This window comes from Ovis canadensis, chromosome 14, assembly GCF_042477335.2.
Source record: "Ovis canadensis isolate MfBH-ARS-UI-01 breed Bighorn chromosome 14, ARS-UI_OviCan_v2, whole genome shotgun sequence".
Classification (NCBI taxonomy): Eukaryota; Metazoa; Chordata; class Mammalia; order Artiodactyla; family Bovidae; genus Ovis; species Ovis canadensis.
In genome coordinates this window covers 23,886,182-23,907,963 of record NC_091258.1, presented here as the reverse complement: position 1 = coordinate 23,907,963, position 21,782 = coordinate 23,886,182, and the positions used below count along the sequence as shown (strand labels likewise).

Sequence of the window (21,782 nt, the reverse complement as noted above, 5' to 3'; positions counted from 1 at the left end):
TAGCCTTGACTAGATGGAACTTTGTTGACAAAGTAATGTCTCTGCTTTTTAATTTGCTGTCTAGGTTGGTCATAACTTTCCTTCCAAGCAGTAAGCGTCTTTTAATTTCATGGCTGCAATCACCATTTGCAGTGCACTGTAGATTTAATGAAAGGGCCCCTGGGGCCTGGTTTCAGTGGTTTGGGCAATGAATGGAAGGTTAATAAATCTGGACAGCAGTCCTTAGACATTATGGAGTGAAGCTGGGGTGGAGGGCATGGGGGTGGGCTAGGGTGGGAGAAGCTGGACAAGGCCTGAGGGTCAAGGAGAGTTAATTTATCAGGACTGGACATACTTAAGCACATGGAAATGCTCCTGGAAAGGACTGGTAGAGAACGCAGGCTGAAGTGAGGGTTCCCAGGACGCGGTAGGGTCTGGGGGAGCAGAAATGGAGGGGACAGGGAAGCGAGAGCTTCGCTCCAAACCAGAAACCCCGCCCTCCCCACGTGCTCTTCCCTGGCTCCTCCCCTCAGCCCTAAGCCACTCTCTTCCCGAGTCCGCCTCCAGCTCTCTTCCCAGCTCCTCCCCCGGCGCGGCACCTCGGGAGTCCCACCTCCTTTCTTCCTGCATCTGGCCCCGCCCACGGCCCCGCCCTCGCCTCTTCTGTGCATACCCACTGGCTGGATTTTTATCACGCTCCACCCCCTAGACTTTCACTCCTGCGACTGGGAAAGAGAGCTGTCTGTCAGCGTAGTCGCCTGGCAACGGGGTTGGGCCGCTCCAGAGGAAAATCTGGACTACAACCGGAAAGGCAGATCGGTGGACTCTGGGAGGAGGGCCAGGACCTGGGTGAGCCGAGCGGTGGACTTGAGGCTGGGGGTAGGGGAAGGTCACCGGCCTGGGGGCCCAGAGGGAGCAGCTTGACCAGCGAAGCTTTGGGGATGATGGCCTTCGTCCCGGGAGCAGTTAGTGCCGGGGTGGACCTGGGCCCTGACCCTTCCTGGCGGCCGGTGCTTCTGCCTTGGGGTGGAGTGGGGAGTGATAGGGGGACAGCTGCGAGGGAGGATATCCCCGCTAGGTCAGTTGGAGCACAGAATTACTCCTACTTTTCACGTCGTTGAGGTCAGAGGGTTCTAGGCCGATGCTTGCCGGAAGGTCCCCAGGGTGAAGGCCAGCTGTCAGGAGGGAGAGCGAGAAAGAGCTGTGTAGACGGGGGAAGAACTGCGGAGCATCTTCGGGAAGAGGCGAGGCAGGGGGTTGTGCTGGAGTGTGTGCTGAGTTGGACACAACCTACTCGCTTTGTCCCAGGAGAGTGACGCTGACGGCTAAATTCAGAGCAGCGGGGAGAGGAGGAGAAAGTGCCCCCTGCAGATCAGTCACTGGGGCTCCCTGGACGGAGGGAGGCTAGCATGGGGCAGGAGCGGGACAGGTCACCTTCTGGCCAGCAGGGACTCTGTGCAGCCAGCAGCTGGCCCAGGCTCAAGCTGACCTCTCCCAGAAAGGCTGCTGGTTCTGGGATGTAAACAAAGCTTGATGCAGATGAGGTGGTTGGAGTCTTCCCAGAAAGGGTGTACTGAGGGCCAGGTGACTGCTCCCAGGACCATGCTCCCTTGGAGGAGGTGGGGAGTCCAGGGTGTCTCCTGAAGATGGGAACCTTCAGAAAGGCCCTGAAAAGAGTCGTCTGAGCCATCCTTGGATGCCAGCCAGTTTACTGTGGTCCATTCTGCAGGAAAAACAGCTCCTGGCTCCCTCCCCAGCACTGAGGGGTTTGCTTCTTCCAAGCTGGGCTGTTCCCCTTGTTGCAAGGCAGATGCATAGATCTGGGTTCAAGGTCTCAGATCTTGTTGCTTTGAGCTCATGTGTCTCCTCTGGCCTCCAGAAAGCTGAGTTAAATGCCCTGTGTTACCTCATTTAATCCTCCCCCCTCCTCCTCATTACAGGACTGGAGGCACTTTCCCTGTTTTACTAGGGCTGGAAATGGCTTAGTTACTTGCCCACAGTCACACCAACCGATGTCAGAACTTGAGCTCAGATCTATACATCTTTGCATCCCCTGTCCAGAGAGGCAAGCGCTGTGGAGATCAGCACACTCCAGTGCCGACTGTCCTGCTCTGCCCCTCCGCTCCACCGGTTTTTCATCCCCAGCCTTCCTGACATTTGGGGCAGGGTACTCTCTGTTGTGGGGACTGTCCAGTGCATTGTAGGGTATTTAGTAGGACCGCTGGTTTCTAACCACTAGATGGCAGCAGTGGCTAGAACCACAGCCTCCCTGGCTGTGACAAGCAGACATCATTGCCAGCTGTCCCCTGGCAGAGGAAACCACCCCTAGTTGAGAACCACCGGGGTTAGCAACCTTAAAGGAACATCTGGGTGTGTCCCCTTGACAGAGAACATGATCTGTGTAACCCTGCGGGAGACTCAGGCCAGCTCTGGGTGGTTTTATGCACAGCTTGCCGGGAAAGAAAAAGTCTGTTGCATGTACCAAGGTGCACCCAGGACTGTCCTATGAGAAAACCATTTCAGGGACTGAAAGTTCAGAAATGTGCTTTTGGGGAGAAGTAAGGACGCATCGAAGGCCTTCAGTTCCTCCCCAAAGTTAATTGAAGAGGTTTCAGGCCTGATTCAGGTGATGGCGTCCAGGCAGGATGAACTTGGGAGCGCTGTACCACTGCCTTTATTCATCCTGCCTTTTGGGGGCCTTTTTAGCAGGAGGCGGGGTGTCCTTAGAGCTGTCTTTTCTTTTCAAATTGCGTTCACTTATTCAGCCGTTCAGCCAGTTTTTGTGATTATTATCACTTTTATTTATGTAATTTTAGCTGTGCTGGGTCTTTGTTGCTGGGTGGGTTTTCTCTAGTTGCTGCGAGCGGGGGCTTTCTCTGGTTCTGGTGCTCGGGTTTCTCATATCAGCGGCTTCTCTCGTGGAGCGTGGGCTCTAGAGCATGCCGGCTTCAGGAGCTGTGGCTCCCTGGCTCTAGAGCTTGGGCTCAGTAGTTGAGGTGCACAGGCTTAGTTGCTCCGCGGCATGTGGGGTCTTCCCAGATCAGGGATCGAACTCGTGTCTCCTGCATTGGCAGGCAGATTCCTCACCACCGAGCCACCAGGGAAGCCTCCTAGAGCTGTCTTGAGATGCGTCCTCTCACCGGTGCCCTGCAGACACCCAGACTGGTGAGCTGAGGGGGCGTGGCCCGAGAGGCTGCCCTTCTCCCAGCTCTTCTTGACTCCAGGCCTGTGGCTCCAGCTCCGGGCTGCCACACCCCGTTCTCCCTCTTCCTGGAAGGAAAACCAGTGTTGCCGGCTGCCCTGCTTCTGGGCCTTTCCTGGCATGTCCTCCAGGCGCGGCCCTGAGCTCCCACGCCACGGGCTGCACGTCTCCTTACGTTTCTTACCCCCTTCCCCCTGCCCCGGTCCTCCCTACAGGTGCCTCGCCCAGCCTCGGTCCTTTCCCACGGGTGTTCAGATAGCAGTGGAGGAGCCTGTTTCTGGTGGGTCCGAGGAGGGGGCTGGGTAGAGGCAGAGGAGCGCCAGTCTTGCTCTGTAGCTGCCTCAGGCGCCCTCCCCGCACCAGACCTCGCCTGGACGACCCTGGGTTTGCCCTGCACCTTTGTGCACTGTGTCTGCTTCCTGGGTGAGCCACCCCTGGGTGCTGGAGACCCAGCCAGAATGTGTCCTTCGGGACACATTCTCGCCACCCCCCTGTGTGCTCTCATCCCTTCCCCGCCAGTCTCCACAGCGTTTGCTGGACGGGATGCTCCTGCAGGCCCTGTCTGAGGCTTCTGTCTGCTTGCCCTCAGATGGGGCCTGGCCCAGGCGACGCCGTCCTCTGTGGAAGGACTTGGATGCCCGTGCCGGTGTCAGGAAAGCTAGCATCCTGGAGGCGGCGGGCCCCGTGACCTAGGGGAACAGCCCTTGGCTGCACTGGGTCCTCAGCCGTGGAAGGGGACGTCCGAGGAGAGGCATTTATGGGCCAGTGGCCTTCCAGCCCCAGCTGTCCCCCTTAAAGAGGCTGGTAGCCCCTGAGAGAGCGATTCCTTGGTCCTGAGAAGGAAGGCCCTCTCCCAAGATGTGGGGAATCTGAGTGCGGCATTTAGAGGCATCACTGTTGATACCTCCAGGTGGTATCAGCTGGATCCCCTGTCCCATCAGCTCTCCCTGGGGACCCAGGCACCGTGGGCTGTGGGGTGCAGAGGTGGGGAGGGGCCGGTCACGGGTGGTGAACTGAGGGCACTGATCCAAGGGGCCCCTGAGTGCCTGGGGCCTTGGAGTGTGTCCCCCGGGGGCCGAATGCGGGGGACCCGGGCCAGGCTGGCCTCCTGGAGTTTGCACCCAGGATCTGATGAGGTGGTGGGGAACGGGCTGTCCACCTGAGAGGCGGGCGAGGAACGCCAGGCCTTGGATCAGCGTGTCCGTGTGTCCACATGTGCCAGGCTAGCTCGGGTGCCGGCCGCCAGGTGGCCGTGGGGCAGAGTCTCCGTTATGATTTTCAGATTCTATGGGTGAGTCAGGCATGACCCTGGGGGTGGGTGGGAGGTGGAAGTGGGGTCCAAGCAGAGTGAGCAAGGAGGGGTCTGTGTCCCTTAGGGCAACAGTCAGTTCTCTGAAAGTCAGGAACGCTGGGTAGTCTTGGAACCTGAGGCTGAGGAGATGGTGAGGTGTGCAGAGGCAGACAGGAGGGCCCTCCGAGCCAGACGGGGGACCCAAGGGAACTGCTCACGGGGTCTGGCATCTGACGTTCCTAGTGGACCACACGCATCTGCCAGGTCGGCCTTGGGAGCCCACCGGGGTGGGCACAGCTGTCAGCTAGCCCGGAGGGTCCAGCTCTGAGGTGGAGCTGTGCTCACATCTCAAAAACCCCCCAGGTGTTTAGAAGGCAGTCATCTCTCCCAGCATAGGAGTCATGGGCCTTCTCTTGTCACAAACCTTCAGGTTTTCTAGAGGAAGTGAAAAGGCGTGATGACCTTTGGTATGAAGACCCTGAGAACAAACTGGAATTCCTAGGGTGCATTTTTATACACTTGGGTTTTCAAGATTTCAGCAGGATAACAAGATAGGGATGCAGGGAAGGTTGAGGGATAAGTTTTCGGTGATTTGATAAATTAACAGAGATCTTGAGAGAAATCTTGAATTTCCCTGCTTGGGGAGGGTATGAATCTGAAAATATTTTTGACTAAAGCTGTTGTGACTTACCAGTAATGTAAGCAAAGCGGAGGTAGCAATAAGCAGAAGCAAAACCCCAGGCAGATCAGGTCACCATGTGGGGTCCCAAAATAACCCACAGCCCCCTTCCCGGTCAGAACAGTGCAGATGGCTCATCTCAGCACGTCCTATGCGATCAGGTGGTTTATTGGGCTCTTAGAAGAGTTGACAAAGAGGACGGGTCTGCCTTGGCAAAGCCGCTTGGGCTGTGCCCCCGAGGGAGACCAGGCACCAGCTGGCGCCGCCCCCTGTATCTCAAAGATAAGGAAGCCTCTTGCAGACTGGAACCCGAGCCGGGGGCCGAAGGCTTTCCTTTTCGGCTCTTAAGCTGCTGAGAAAGCTGAGCAGTGGAAGCATTTAGGTCAAATGGCCTGTGAGCAACAGCTGCAAACTGCATTGTGTAAGCCCCCGTTTCCAGCAGCCAAGTGTGTTGGAGCTCCTCCTAGGAGCCCTGTGCTGGAAACTCCCTCCCCTGCCCCACAATGGTGGGAGTAAAACATGGAAGAATGTTGGAGAGCATGTGGAGAAATGGGAACCCTCATGCTTTGCTGCTGGAAATATAAAATAGAAAACAGTTTGGTAATTCTTCAAAAAATAAACATCAGATTATACGACCCCACAATTCCATTCCTAGGTATATCCACCCCCCCAATCTGAAAATAGGGACTCGAACAAGTACGTGTACACATATGTTCACAGCACCCCCAAGATAGAAAATAGCTCAAATGTCCATCAACAGCTGAATGGATAAGCCAAACACAGTATCTTCATACACTGCAGTATTACTCACCCATCAAAAGGAATGAGTCCCATTCGTGCTACAATATGGATGCACCCTTAAAATGTTATACTGAGTGAAGAAGCCAAACCCCAAAGACCACGTGTTGGATGGTTCATTTACACGAGGTGTCCAGAACAGGCAGCTCCACAGGGACAGTGTGTTAGTGGCTGCCAGGGCCTGGGGAGCCTGGAATGGGGTGTGATCACTAATGGGCGTGGAGTTTCTGTTCGGGTCATGGAAATGTTCTGGGTCTCGATGGAGGTGGTGGTCTCACCCCGCTGTGCGTGTACCAAATGCCACTGAACCACTCACTTTGAAATGGGTCATTTTGTGCTGTTGTGTGACTCTCACTTCAGTAAGAAGAAGGGCCCCACGTGCACCCCACTTCCTCTTGAGGTCTGTGATCCATGCTCCACCTGGATTGTGGACAGCCTGCCCCCTCCACGTGACCTGGGGGAAACTTACGGGCTGTTGCTTTGGTGGGGTGCCCCTCTCCCCAGCAGTCTGACCGTGGTGGGTCCCACATGAAATCTAAAGACAGGAGTTAGGGAGTTGAGGTACTGTGCCCTCTGCATGGTTGCTTCATCTCGGATGTGCTGTTCTGTCTGAATCCGTGGATCGGATGGTGCTGGACCCCTTTCTATAATGAGGTCTGGGACCCGATTGCAGCCCCTGGGCCACCTGCCTTTGGGTGCCAGCCTCTCTTAGTATCCCTCCCAGAGATGAGGCCTGGGCTGGGTTCTCACAGCTTTGGCCAGCATGCGCCATGATCCCATCCATACAAGGTTGGGCTGTGATTATTAACCTGGGGCGCAGAGAGTTTCGGTCACTTGCCCGAGGCTGCCCAGCCACCACGAGAAGCCAGGATCACAAAGGAAGAACGTGTCCCACGGCACTTCTGCTCTGTAGGTGATACTTGCAAGGTGTTGATTTTATTTAAATACGTGTAATCATCCACCCTTATAGATTATTTTTTCAACTCAGGTTTTTAAAAAAATGAATATTTTGATTAAAATCCTGATTTTTCTACCTTTTAGTTACATTAGCTTAGAAACTATTTTGGAACAAAGAAATCCAGATGGTTAGCAGTTACGAGCAGGCTTTGAGAAGTCAGAGGAATCTGACTGAGTTTTCGCATTTTATTTATGTCAACTAATTTGTCCCCTGGAGAAGGAAGTGGCATCCCTCTCCAGTATTCTTGCCTGGAGACTCCCCATGGACAGAGGAGCCTGGTGAGCTACAGTCCACAGGGTCACAGAGTCGGACACGACTGAGCAACTAAAAAATAATAATAATAATTTCTACCACATCGAAACACTACATAGGTCTGCATTTTTGCTGCGTTTTGCAAGTAAATCCATGTTGCTTACCTTGACCATATAATTATTGACATTTTCTATGATTGACATATTTTGGGGCTTCCCTGGTGGTCCAGTGGTTAAGATGCCACACTTTCAGTGCAAGGGGCAAGGGTTCAATCCCTGGTGAGGGAACTAAGATCCCACATGGCATGGGGCAATAAAATAAGATAAAACAGCAAAATAGTTAAAATATATATGTGGTTTACTCGTTAAGTCATGTGTCCGACTCTTGTGACCCCATGGACTGTAGCCCACCAGGCTCCTTCTGTCTGTAGGATTCGCCGGGCAAGGATACTGGAGTGGGTTGCCATTTCCTTTTCCAGGGGATCTTTCCAACCTAGGGATCAAACCTGGGCCCCCGGAACTGCAGGCGGATTCTTTACCAGCTGAGCCACCTATACATATTTGATTTCTGTCTCTAACGGGTGTGAACTTCTCTCCTGCAGAGTCCTGCCAGCCGCAGGGACAGATGGGGAACAGCAAGAGTCACCCAGGACAGGAGTGCTCCTCGCGGTTTCTCCCCACGGAGCAGGCTGAGGTCAACAGGCTGTTCGATGCTCTGTCGTTGGAGAAGCTTGGCTCCAGTGCCTCGCCCAGATCCTTCTCTCTGCAGGCATTGAAGGCAAGGGTAACATCTGGGAGTTCGTGTTTAGTTTGGAGCAGGAGTCAGGCTGCTGCTGACCCTCAGTTCCTGTAAGGCAGGTGTGGGAACACAGAGAGATGTGTTTTCTGTGAAGAAACAGATAGTACCGACTGTCAGCCTGCCGGGGTCCAGCCCTGGTGGATCCAGGGTAACTTGAAGCGGGGATGGCGTGGCGAGGAAAAACTTATTTATTTAGAAATATAAAGAGAGATTAGGAAGAAATAGTGTAGTAGGAAAATTTAGTGGAGAAGAGAGGCTGAATAACTTGGTTTACGCAGAAAGCTAATAAAGTTCCAAGACAAGGAACCTGCACCGTCTATGTTAGGCCACAGGCGCCCACTTGAATAGCGGAGGGTGCCCCACCTTAGGCTCCCTCTCTTGCGGGTCTTAGAAGCCAGGGCAAGTAAGGAGACACAGAGAGCCTCCACGTCCCAGAGGGGAATTCAGCCTCAAAAGGAGTAAGAAAAAAAGACACGGGGGAAACCAGTCTTTCCAGTGACAGACCCATCCTCTATTGTCCGGAAAGGCCTTTTGTACATTTGATTTTACATAGAGATCAATGGATAATACAAAATTATGCAGTGTCAGCAGCCCTGACCCTTTATCGAGACCAGGCTTTCTCTCTGCATACCTAGTTGTATACACAAGTCTTAGGTGATATACATCATCTGGCCGGAAGGCCAATTAGCATTTTACAGCCCTTTTCTGATAAGGGTAATAGTGTTGTTCTTCCCAAAGTCTGGTGCCACTCTCAGAAAGCACTAAATAAAGTTACATTCTTACATAGCAAGGACGCAACAATTTATAACAGAGGAAGAGAAGTACAGTGATTTATAACAAAGAGAAAATTCATTAGCTCAAAAGTCTAGTATTGCTAACATCAAAAACTACTATATTCCTATTTCTGCATCCCGTTTACATTGATTAATATCTTCCCAGGTGCCTAAAAGATAAAGGATATGGAGGCCTGGTGGCAAACAGTAACTCAACAAACTCTTCCCCAAACTAATTCTTGGCTCTAAAAGGCTCTATATCTTTAAGATGTTTTAAGCTTTGTGCCTCTTATGGTTGGGGGCTGTAAACAATCCACAAGTTGTAAAAGTCCGGGCAGACCGGTCAGATAAGCTAGAAAGCCATCAGAGGGGTTTAAACTGAGACATTCTTTTTATATGCAGGAGACTGTTGGAGCTCTGAGTTAACTTTTTCCAGAGAAAGGTGGTAATGTCAGAAAACTACAGTATAGCAGACAGCAAACACACAGATTTTGGTTTCGGGGTAGATGCTCAGGCAGAGGACCCCTTGAGACTTGACTCGCCTTGCCCATCAGGCCTCTCCGCATGACCTTGTCGTGGGTGGGATCTCCCATGCTGGCTCCTGGCATCAGCCTTGTGGGCTCCGTGGTCAGTGTGGCAGCTGCTCCACTCTGCCTTCATCTCACACTGTTCAGGGACTTTTCCCACTTGCGGTTGACCAGAGGGGCTGACTGCTTCCCGTCTCTTGCACCACCGTCCCCTGATTTCTCCTTGCAATGGGCTGCCCAGGCTGTATTTGTGGGTCTGATAACCGCCAAGTCTCAAGTCCACCTTGGCCTTCAGGATTCGTAAGTGTTTGTTGTCCTAGGAATTTTGTTGTTCCCCACCCCCCAAAATAATGAAGTTTCAGGGTCAGGGTGCACCTGACAAGGAGTGAAGACTGCCCGCTTCCCCATCTTTTGGCCCCGTTCCGTGGGGCTCTTAACCACGTGCGTTTGGGTGCTCAGAGAGCAGCAACATCACAGACATCTTTGGCCCATCCGGTGACTTTACAGTCCTGTGTTAGCTTCAGGTGAGCAACAAAGTGAGTCAGTTATACAAATATGTGCACCCACTCCTTTTTAGATTCTTTTCCCATATAAGTCGTTACAGAGGGTTGAGTAGAATTCCCTGTGCTGTACGGCAGCTCCTTGTTAGTTGCCTATTTTATATACGTGTGTGTGTGAGTCACTCAGTAGCCCACCAGCCTCCTCTGTCCACGGACTTCTGCAGGCAAGAATACTGAAGTGGGTAGCCATTCCCTTCTCCAGGGGATCTTCCCAACCCAGGGACAGAACGCAGGTCTCCTGCATTGCAGGCAGATTCTTTACTGTCTGAGCCACCAGGGAAGCCCTGTTTTATATATAGTAGAGTTTATATGTCAATCTCAACCTCCCAGGTTATCCCTCCCCCACTTTCCGATGCATATTGAGCACAAAGAACGTGGATGGATAGTTAATATATCTGGAGGTCCCTAATCTAGAGGAGACCAGTGTAGCACTACACAGACCGTATGTTCCATGTGGAAATAAATCCAGATATGCAAATGACAGCTGCCGGAACTAGAATGGAGAAGATGTTAGCAGAGTGAAAAGCAGCCAGTGGCCAGAGGCAGGAAGGACATGGCCGGTCTGGGGAGACTGGGAAGTCTGGAGGGCAGGATGGGGACAGACGACGGAAGAGTTTGATGGCCCAGATGAGCCACAGGCCGGGACACGTTCGGCGTGTGGGTCCTGGGGTGGTATGACACCCTCAGTGGGCAGCGATGGTGCACCAGGGGTCCGGGAAGGTTCTCTGCGGTGGGTCTTGGTCCCTTAGCTGTTTTCCCGTCGTCCTACCGCGTCTGACTTGCACCCTGTCTGCGCTTTTCACCCGCTTGTCCCTGCAGGGCCATGTGGGGGATGCTCTTCCCCCTGAGATGGTCACCAGACTGTTCGAGGGCATGCGGAGGGTGGACGGCAGCGGGAAGGCAAAGGGGCCCAGCGAGCGCGTCTCCCAGGAACAGTTCACAGCGTCCACGTCCCACCTGTTGAAAGGAACTGCCGAGGAGAAGAGTCTCGTGATCCTGAACATGATTTCTGCCTCAGGAGGTCCCGTGAAAGCAAGAGATGTCCACAAGGTGAGAGGCCACCAGGCACTTCGCAGCCAGCCCAGGCAGTGTTGGTGGCCTTTGGTGGGGGGCTCAGGATGGTGCAGCAGCTGATGGAGGCCTTGTGCAGAAGTGCCCCCTGGGGGGCCCTGGACCACATAACCGGTTGAGGTCAGGACTCCCGGACAAAGAGGCATCAGCCAACTAGACCAGCCGAGGGCATTGTTGGAAAGCTGAATAACTACCCAAGTCACGTGGTTCTTCCCACCCTGGGGTCCGCCACGTTGGCCTTAGTGAGACAAGATGCCCTTCTCCATGTTGATCTGATGTAGGTCAGAGGTACGATGGTGGTGCAATTAACGGTAAAATTGTGATCTTCCAAGTTTACAGAGGACTTGGTTGGCTCTGTGGTACACGTGCTAAACTACAGACGGCAGCTGCGAGGCTGGAGTCAGAAGCCACCCCCAGGCTCCCCATCCAGGGTGCAGGTGCTGGCTGCCCAGCTGTGTTCCGAGATGAGGCTTCAAGGCAAGTGCCCCGCGCTAGTCCCCAGACCTTGGTGTCGGAGAGTGGTTCCACGCCATCTTGTATTAAAGTTTAAAGTCAGTAAGTGCGTCTTCCAAATTTGGAGGACCATTGAGATTATCTCTTCCTTGGCATACAGTTGTTCATAGTATTTCCTCATAATCCTGATTTGTGCCAGGTCCGTAGTGACGTCTCCACCTTCATTTCTGATGTTAGTCATCTGAGTCTTCTCTTTTTTTCTGGGTCAGTCTAGCTAAAGTTGTGTTCACTTCTTGTTATTTTCAAAGAGCCAGCTTTTGGTTTTGTGGACTTTCTCTGTTGTCTAACCTCTATTTTATTTATCTTCAAGTCTTTTATTTCCTTTCTTCTGCTTCCTTTAAATTTAGTTTGGTTTTTCCTTTTTTTTTTTTTTTAAATTGAAGTGTCATGGATTGTGTTGTGTTGATTTCTGCTGTACAGCAAAGTGACTCATTTAGACTTAAATATATTCTTTTCCATTATAATTTGTAACAGGATATTGAATATGGTTCCCTGTGCTCTACAGTGGGCATTGTTGTTTATCCCGTTCCATCTATAATAGTTTGCATCTGCTAGCCCCAACCTCGGGCTTCCCAGATGGCGCAGTAATGAAGAACCCGCCTGCCAGTGCAGGAGACACGAGAGACGCGGTGCGATCCCTGGGTCAGGAGGATCCCCTGGAGGAGGAAATGGCAACCTGCTCCAGTACTCTTGCCTGGGAAATCCCATGGACAGAGCAGCCTGGTGGGCTACAGTCCACGGGGTTGCAAAGAGTCGGGCATGACCAAGTGTGCACTCACGCACACACAGCCCCACCCTCCCAACCTGTCCTCCCCCGTCTTCTCCCGCCGGCAGCCACGCATCTGTTTGTTGTGAGTGTGAGTCTGCTTTTGCCTCACAGGCGTATTGGCTGGTGTCGTTGTTCAGATACCACATATAAGTAATCGCACACTTCATCTTTCTCTTTCTGACCCCTTCACTGGGTGTGATCATGTCTGGGTCCATCCATGTTACTGCGAATGGCCTTGCTTTGCTCTCTTTTTATCGCTGAGCAATATTTGGTTTATGTAGGCCCCACGTCTTCTTTATCCACTCCTCTGCCACTGGGCATTCAGGTTGTCTCCACGTCTTGGCTGTTGTGCTGCTATGAACCTTGGGGTGCGTGGATCTTGGTGAATTGTAGTTTTGTCTGGGTGCGTGCCCAGGTGTGGGATTACTGGATTATGGGGTGGCTCTGCTTTTAGTTTTCTGAGGAACCTCCATACTGTTCTCCATAGTGACTGTACCAGTTTACATTCTCACCAACAGGGTAGGAGAGTTCCCTTTTCTCCAGACCCTGTCCAGCATTTATATTTTGGAGACTTTTTTTGAGGATGGCCTGTAGATGTCTTCTTTTTTTACTTACTTGATTTTGGCTGCACTGGGTCTTCCTTGCAGAGTGCAGGCTTTCTCTAATTGTGAGTGGGGCTGCTCTCTCATGTGGCGTGTGGGCTTCTCATCGTGGTGGTGTCTCTGGTTGCAGGATGTGGGCTCCGGGCACACGCACCAGTAGCTGTGGCATGCGAGCTCAGTAGCTGTGGCATGCGGGCCCTGGAGCACGTGGCTCAGTGCTTGTGCTGCGTGGGCTTGGTTGCTCTGGGTCACGTAGTATCTTCCCAGACCAGGGATCCAACCCATGTCTCCTGCACTGGCAGGCGGACTCCTAACCGCTGGGCCACTGGGGAAGTCGTGTACATGTGTTCTTGATGTCTTTGTGGGAAGAGGTGAGCTCCGTGTCCTGTTACTCTGGCATCTTGATTCCGATGTCTAGTTTGGTTTTCTTCGTCTGGTTTCTCAAGGTAGGAGGTTAGGTTATTGATTTGAGGTCGCTCTTCTTTTTCGTATCGGCGTTTATGGCGGTGCGTCTCCCTCTAAGCGCTGCTTCAGCTGACTCGCATCACTTTTCTATGCTGTGTTCTTGTTTTCGTCCAGCTCAGTGTTTTCTGGCTTCCCTCATGATTTCCTCCCTGGCCCATTGGTTGTTCAGAGGTATACTGTTTAATTTCTACATATTTGTGAATTTCCCAAATTGCCTTCTGAGTTGTAATTTTATTATGTGTGACTGAAGAACATACATTACGTGACTTCAGTTCTTCTCAGTTTGTCAAGGCATGCTTTATGGCCTAACATATGGTCTGTTCTGAAGACTATTCCAGACCTGCTGGAGAAGAACGTGTTCTGCTGTTGTTGGTGGAGAAACAGTATATATTTCAATCTACTTGGAATTTAAAATTGCCTTGAGGTGAATCTTGTAGCTTTGTTGACGTATAAAACAAAGTTGACTTATTTTATAAAAGTGTTACTGATTTATTATAAAGCTGGATTTCTAGACAGAGTTTGAAACATTAAGTGAGATAGCTGGGACTTGGAAAGAATAGTAAGACAATCTGCTGTGAATGTATGAGGCCGTCATGTTTGGATGGAGTCCCGTTGGTCTGTCTTCTGGTGCCACTGCCGTGCCACCTCTGTTCTTAGTAGGTAAGAGATGGAAATCAGAGACATAGGTGTTGCTTAGAACCATGAAGCATAATTCGTAGTTAATGAAACCCGTTCTCCCCAGATAAATCGAGGGGTGCCCAGGACGTTACCAACCTCTACCCTCATGTGGGCCTTCCCTGGTGGCTCAGTAAAGAACTCGCCTGCCAGTGAAGGTGACCAGGGTTCGATCCCTGGGTCGGGAAGATCCCCTGGAGAAGGGAATGGCAACCCACTGCAGTATTCTTGCCTGAGAAATCCCATGGACAGAGGAGGCTGGTGGGGGCTACAGTCCGCGGGGTCACAAAGAGTCAGGCACGACTTGGCGACTGCCCCACCGCCAGCCTGATGTCGCTGGAGGGCACTGGGCGTCTGAGTCCTTCCCAGATGGCTTTGTTAAACTCGTGGCTTTGGTGCAGCCAGCCCTCTCAGGAAGGGGTGCTGGGGGGTTTTAGGGCCCCAGGGGGAGGGTGTAACTGTCTCCTGGGCCTCTGAAATGCAGCTGGGAATGCAGAGAAAAGATAAGAGCGTTGATGTTGAGTTGTTTAGATGAGCACCGTCCAACAGGGGTAGGATGTGAACTGCAAGCAAACCACATGTGAAATTTTAAATATTCTAGTAACCACATGAAAATAGCAAAAAGAAACAAGTGAGACTAATTTTAAGAAAATTTTCAAAATATACTTTAACCTTGGCAATGTTAAAAAAAAAACACGAGTTATTTTACACTTTTTTTTTTCCACACTAAGTCTTTGAAATGGGGTGTGCATTTGACACTCGCCACACATCTCGATGCGGATGAAACGCACGTGTGGCTCCCCTGTTGGACAGAGCAGGTTCAGGAAAGCAGACGGAAGGAGATGTCACTGCCCCCCACCCCCCAGCACTGTTTTCTCCTCCACTAGGTGGCGGGAAGCTTCTGGGCCCTCAGTGGCTGGACCGCGACTGTGACCGGGCCGTGCTTGAGGACTGGGTGTTCCGGGCCCACCACGTGGCCACGTTTCTGAGCCTGGTCATCCACCAGGGCTTCCTCCTCCTGCGCTCGTCCCTCGAGCTGGCCACCCTGGTCCCTGAGCGCCAGGTGGACCCTCAGCGGGAGTTTGCCAGCATCCTGGATGTCCTGTCCGTCATCTACATCAACTCGCACCTGCCCCAGGAGCGGCGGCTCCGCTGGCGCCTGCTCTTCGCGACTGAGCTCCACGGGAACAGCTTCGCCCAGCTCTGCGGGCGCATCGCACACGGAGGGCCCTGCCTGGTGCTGCTGGAGGACTGCGACGGGCACGTGTTCGGGGGCTTCGCCTCCTGCTCCTGGGAAGTCAAGCCTCAGTTTCAAGGTGAATAGCCCCACGTTGGTAGCGCAGGACTCCTGGCGATTTCTGGTCCCTCAGCCGCCACGTGGGGACCTCTGAGCCCGCCAGCCCGTGTGCGCTGTTTCTTCCATCTCCTCCCCCAAACATTTTTTTCTAGATGTGTTTGGGAGGATGGGGAAGCATGGTGTTTATGAGGTTTAACTTCACGCATTTCTGCATAGCCTCTGGCTGCTGGGTCAGGGAAGCCGGACAGGTGTCCTCACCCCCGGATTTCAGGCGAGGAAACAGCGGCTCAGCATCATTAAATGGTGCAGTGCTATCCAGCGGGGCTGTGTTAGAGCGTCAGTGCCCAGGGTTTGTTTTTTTTTACTGGGGAGCCGGCCCTACCAGCACCCTCTGCCGACACCCACCCACGCCCCAAACTTGCAGCAGGACGGCAGGAGCCCAGCTCTGGCTCCGCTGTCGGTACACACGATTAGGGACAGAGAGCTGCTTGCCCACCTTGTCACAGCATCATGGGGAGGGGTCCCTGGGGGCGAAAAGCTGGGTCTCTGTGATTGGAGGCTCTGCTCGAGGACGTGGAAGAACAGCCCCGAGAGTCATTATTATCTGGACGAGACTTGCACTTCTTCCAGCTCCTCTCGTATTAACCCAACGCTCAGCTCCGCTGTGTCTCCAGCTTTCATTTACGAGAGCAGCATTCATTGCTCTGCTTGAAGAACTGGGAAAGAGCAGTTACCAGGTTTTCAGACGTGAGCTCTTTCTGCCAGGATTCCGGCAGGGGGCAGCCCAGCCTTGCAGATGCCTTTCACGTCCTGGGCATTTCTCATCTATTGGTCCCCCAGTCATCTCGAGTATTTGCGCCTTGAGGAGACGTGACACCCACAGGGTCACTTCGTTTCCGCTTTTGCCGGCCGAGGGGCAGCCAAAGGCCCGCAGTGCTGGGCAGAGTCCGGCTCCGTCCTGGGCGGGGTGCTTTACCCTCTCTGGGCCTGGGGTTCCCAGAACCATGGGGAGGGCAGCCTGTAAACCGTGGGGTGAAGGGGGTGGTGTGGTGGTGGGAGTCAGGTGAGGAGCCCCCCCGTGGGACTGACGCCTTTGTAGGTCATGTGACTCCCCGGTGCTTGCCGTGCGCCCTGGAGTGGAGGGTTGTCTTCCCCAGGTGGCCCTTCCCTCTGGGTGTGGATCCCAGGATGGACTAGTGTGGGGTCCATGCTCTGTGGCCCCGGCACCTCACCCAGCACTGGGAGCCGGGGAACCCTGGCTGAAAGGCAGCCTTGGGACCAGCAGGTGAAGTGATGGTCCCGGGGCTGCGGGTGGGACCAGGCTGTTACTTGAGGCGAGACCCGTCCTTCTGGGCACATGGACTCAAGCCTGAGTCTTTAGCCTGGAGGGCAGCCCTGTGTCTCCCGGTCCCGGTGGCCTCCCCAGGCTCACCTTCCTTCCCCCTCAACTCCAGTGCCCACAAACCTTGCTCTACAGCCGAGGGGTCCCACTGTTCCCTCAGGCCTGCCTCGTCCCCGCGGGGGTCCCTCCTCCACGGAGGGGCCCTCACCCAGCCGTCTCCATCTCAGGCCGTCCTTCCTGGTTTCAGAGGAGCTGAGTCCCAGTGGAGGCCCCCGGGGTCCATCTGGAGCGGAGGCCTGAGCATCGCGGGTCCTGGCTCTGTGCCACCCAGGGCTGTCCTCCCTAAGGCCTCCTGGGGCTCCACGCCCGCCTCGTGTCCCCCCTCCGCATTCGGGCTCCCCGCCTGCTTCCTGGAGCTCCCTTCCCCAGAGCCGGAGCTGGGTCCTTTCTCAGGTGCCCTCACACTGTCACCGGGGTGGCGAAGGTCCCGCGGCTGTGGGGCACGTCCCTGGTTCCCACCTAGCTGGGAGCTCCCCGGGGTGGGGGTGTGTGCCCTCCGTCACCGCCCCTCAGTAAGTGCATGGGGGTGGGGAAGGAGTCTGAGGTGGAGGGCTCCTCATTTCTGGAGCTCTGATTGCACCTCCGCTGAGCAGAGCATGCCTATGCCTGTGCCCAGGTGAAGGTGGAGGGTCACCTCTCCCTGGGTGCGGCCCCTGCCCAGCCAGCTGCATCTGCAGGCATCCTCTGTTCTCTGGATGGCATGCCTGAGGCCATACGGGCGCCCAGCTGGGGCCCGCATTAACCACCTGCCCTTTGTGCTCTTTCTGACTCTGGGAGGCGGGGCAGCATCCCCAGCAGGCAGACACCATGTTCCTTTCTGGCGGTCACCCTCGCCTTCCAGCCGCAGCTCATCCTACGGGCCCCGGGCAGCCGTGGGTCTGGGATCCGCCTGCTGGTCTGAGGGCTCTGCCCCTACGTGTGGGACCCCCCCCCCCAACCCCTGCACACCGAGGACCCCGAGAAGCTCCTCCAGCTCGGCCTTCTGAGCGGCCCTGTTTGCGTTTCCTGCTCCTCCCGTGCCCGGCTGCGGTGGGTGATCCGGCTCCTTTGCGCTCTGCTCCCTTTCAGGGGACGACAGGTGCTTCCTGTTCTCCATCTCCCCCAGCATGGCTGTGTACACCTGCACGGGCTACAACGACCACTACATGTACCTGAATCAAGGGCAGCAGACCATCCCCAACGGCCTGGTAAGGACGGGGGCGGGGGCGGGGGCGGGGCGCGGCCCTGCGGTGCCGTCCACCCCACGGTGCCAGCCCCGGCCCCGACGTGCCCTGGGGCACGCGCCCAGCTCGTCAGGCAGCGTGTGGTGTCCAGTCCATCCTGCCTGGATCTCGGGGTGCTCACGCCGGGGGCGACAGCCAGGACCGACCTTCTCCCTTGGAAAACGGGGCCTCTTTTGGGGCGTTTCTGGGCTTTGTGTGTGGATGATGGGCTCCGCCAGTTTCCAGGTCATCAAGTGGCTGGTCTGTGGCCTCTGTGGCTGGAGACACCGCCCTGGCACTCATGCTGGGGGCAGCGCTAGGCTCCCTGGACCCGTCAGGCTGAACTCGGCCACAGGAAGAAGCGGGCAGGAGTGAAGCCCGCAGGTGACGGTGGGGACAGGGCTGGGCGAGGAGCTGGGATGGGCACCCGCACAGATGCTTACCTCGGGTGCGAGAGGCGTCTCCCGGCAGCCCCAGTCTCCTCCTCTTCCCCACTGCTTAACGAAAAGCATCTCTTGGGAAATTCCCAGTCCCGACTCTGCAGCGCCGAGGGGCGGGGAAGGTGGGTCAACCTCGGCGGTGTGGAGCGGGCCCCAAGCTCCTCCCCGGTTCTCTCTGGGGCTCCCTCGGGCCCCCCGACAGCCCGAGACGCCTTCTGAAAGTGCAGTTTGGTGTCGACAGGGGAGAGGGTCTTGGCCTCAGGGGGTCAGTAGTCGGCCAGCAGGGAGAGGCGGCCCCCGAGTGCGGCTGGTGTCCGCCCTGGTCCCTTGCTCAGCGTTAACTCCGGGCCCCAGGGCCCCGGGGTAGAGGCAACGGTGGAGGTGGCACCCGGAGAAGGGGACCAGAGAGGCTGAACAGCGGTCTGTTCCCAGTGGCCTCTCGCCTAGAGCCAGGTAGCTTCCTCCTCTGCCCCCTGCATGCCTGCTCCAGCACAGGGGCCTGGGTCCTGGGGCCCGGGCACAGGTTTCCCGGCCTCGAGTGCTGGGTGGACCCCTCCCCTCATTTTACGGACTGCAGCGTCTGGGTCTGATCGGCTGCCTTCTTTTGTCCTCTGTTGTTGCTTGCATTTCCTTTTAAGATATTTTACTGGTTTGGCTGCGCTGGGTCTTCAGCTGTGGTGGGCGAACTGAGCTGTGGCGTGTGGGATCTAGCTCCCTGACCAGGGATGGAACCCGGCCCCCGCCCCGCATTGGGAGTGCAGTCTTAGCCTCTGGACCACCAGGGAGGACCTGACCTGTGTTTCCTGCCAGCGCAGCCAGCCCTGTGAGAAAGAGCCACTGGGTGGGACTCAGGACACCTGGATGAGCGTTCTAGGACCCGCAGTGGGACCCTTCAGTTGTACCAATCCATATCGTTTCACAGTTGAAAAGAAGAAAGCTGCATTCGCTTCTGCACGCCCTTGTGGCCTGAGGGCTGGGGTGGGCCTCGTGGTCTGATGTGCCTCCCTCTGCAGGGCATGGGCGGACAGCACGGTTACTTTGGGCTGTGGATCGACGTTGATTTCGGGAAAGGACACAGCAAGGCCAAGCCCACGTGCACCACGTACGGCAGCCCTCAGCTGTCGGCCCAGGAGGACTTCCAGTTCCAGAAGATGGAGGTGTGGGCGGTGGGAGACGCCCCGAAGGCAGAGCCGGTGAGCGTGGGGGCGTTCCTCCTCTCTCTCGGCTTGATCCCTTGCATACCTTTCACACCTCCACCTGGAGATGGGTTTTCCCAGACTTGTTCCCAGTAGCCGTCGCTGGCCAGAGGAATGCCTGTGGGTGCACAGCTGGGCGGGGAGTCCTGTTTGGGATCTGGGCGGGGGGGTCTCCTAAAAGAACCACCCCAGGGAGGTGGGGTCCCAGATGGACAGGGGCTCCTTTGCAAGCTGAGGAGGGTCTGGGGTCCCTTCTGAATCCAGGGTTCAACAATGAGTTGTTGGCCTCCTTGCACCGCGTCACCTCCCAGCGATGGCCTCCCAGGGTCGGGGGGACACAGTGGGGGCAGGGCCAGGGCCCCTGCCTCCTGCATTTCCCTTGTGGCATCAGTAGGGCCCCGAGTCTGCTCTGAGAAACGTGCCAGCGGCAGGACATCACCGGCTGGTTTTGTCGCTGAACACACCCCTCCTTCCTTCTTCCCAAGGTCAGGAAAACCAGGAGCATTCTGGACATCGACCCTGAGGCCCGGGCCCTGCTGGAAGCCAGTGGGCGGGGCCGCCACAGCGAAGGGCTCCGGGAGGTTCCCGATGAGCAGTGATGACAGCCGGCGCAGGCCACCCTGGAGCCAGAGCTCAGCCTGCCGACCCTCCTGCGTCCCACGGAGGCCTGACTTTGATCCAGAGCGTGCGGGTCACATCCTGGTGGTCCCGGCAGTGCCCAGTCTGCACAGAGTACAGTTTCTCTGTTGCCATGTGTCCATCGGCGATGGTGTCTCCCCCGGAATCCCGAGCATACAGCTAGCAACCTGATCCTTAGACTTGGCTCATGCCCTAGGGATGAAATCCAAAGAGGATGCTGAGATGTTGAGACTGGCTGGAACTGCCATCTTTGGGGACTGGAGTTCTTGCAGTGGTGGTGGGGGTGGGGGGTCGTTTCCACTCACTAGGGGTCACTGGGCCTCTGCTCAGGCCCCCCAGTTAAGAGCCTTGAGGTTCCATTTCTTCTTGTCAAGGGCAGAGGTGCTCAGCTGGGAATCCCTGTGCTTTGGGGAGTAACTTCCTCTGATACGAAATTTCTATATTTCTAAAAAAAAAATAAGCGTTAGCAGTGTACTAATGGGGGAAATAGGAGATTTTGAAGGTGACAGTGACCTGGGTCTTCAGTAGGGTTGGATGTCGGCCTTTCTCAGCTTTTTTAGGTGGGCCTGTGCTTGGAGCGCATGGGAAGCCAGGAGGTGAGCAGAGCAGCAGCGTGGCGGTCCTGTTTCTGATGTAAATGTGGGCACACTCAGGGCCGAGGGTCGTGCTGATTCACATGCCGCCTGTCCCAGGAGCTGGGGGCAAGTGACTCAACAGGACCGGCCTGGGCTCCTGGCCTCCAGCATCGCTCCGTGCTGCCCCCCAGGGGATGGTGTGTACCGCGGCCTTGTGGACTTGCCGTAAACAGTGACCCTGCCATGCTAGCGGAGATGTGGGTGGGCCAGAGAACCTCCTGACACACTGAGAATCGAGCTCAGGGGTGTTGCAGGCTCAGCCCTAAGACACCTGCCTCTGTCTTCCCCTGCTCCACGCTGTCCTGCAGATCTGACAATAAATGCTGCCTTATTCTCGAGTCGGCCCCGATTATAAGCCATAGTGAACCGAAGCTGTGTGCACTTGCAGGCTCTGCGCTTTCTACAGGAGGCTCATGAGACCTGCTGCTGAGCCCCGAGCGGAAGGCCTTGCAAGTGGGTCTTCACAAGGAAACGCACGCTCGCAACAGTGACACGCGTGCTGTGTCCTGATTGACTTTCCTTATAAAAGGGCCAGTTTTAACAGCTTCTCAGGTGCTCTGTGGCTTCCTGACTGATGGGAAGCAGACACAGGATGTTAGGATCCTCAGATATCCTTACCATAATCTGAAGAATTAGGCCCTGAGTCTTCAGTCTGTTACGGATTTTTAATAAAAATGCAGTGGAATAATACTCACAAATATTAAAAGGTCCATTCAGTACCGTTTACTGTCTGTGGCTGTCAGAGAGGCTGGAGGTGTCCGGGCCTGTTTTTCCCTACTTCGTGCCTCTTCTCACAAGAGTGCAGGTCATGCCCAGGGGCCTGATGGTTTCCCAGGATAGCTCAGCTATAGGACGGGAGCAGGTGCCCGGCCCAGGCGCTTGGTAACCCAGGGGACGTGCCCTTGTGAAGGGCACGTGGGACAGCCATGGGACCCCATGAGCTGAGGGCCTGTGCACAGTGACCAGTGACCAGAGGAACCACACCCCTCCTGGGCCTGGGAAACCTGCAGTGCTAGTTTTAACACATGAGGAATTTGTTCTTTGATAAAAAGGGGATAA

At 55.2% G+C, this 21,782-nt stretch overlaps 1 protein-coding gene across 3 annotated transcripts; it reads left to right on the top strand.

Annotated features, from left to right (window-relative positions):
• The first annotated feature begins 720 nt into the window (after positions 1-720).
• MEAK7 (MTOR associated protein, eak-7 homolog) lies at positions 721-21,429 on the top strand. Of its 3 annotated transcripts, XM_069549650.1 has the most exons (9): positions 722-828; positions 7,761-7,936; positions 9,405-9,557; positions 10,637-10,867; positions 11,221-11,365; positions 14,800-15,228; positions 17,680-17,798; positions 19,267-19,446; positions 19,935-21,429. In XM_069549650.1, the coding sequence occupies exons 3-9, from the start codon at positions 9,486-9,488 to the stop codon at positions 20,046-20,048; spliced, it is 1,290 nt and encodes a 429-aa protein (XP_069405751.1). In that variant the 5' UTR covers positions 722-828; positions 7,761-7,936; positions 9,405-9,485; the 3' UTR covers positions 20,049-21,429. The 3 variants fall into 3 exon arrangements, with proteins under 3 accessions (XP_069405752.1, XP_069405751.1, XP_069405750.1); XM_069549651.1 differs by lacking the exon at positions 9,405-9,557 and having other exon boundaries at positions 721-828; XM_069549649.1 differs by lacking the exons at positions 722-828; positions 9,405-9,557 and adding an exon at positions 6,739-6,858.
• Positions 21,430-21,782: the final 353 nt, after the last annotated feature.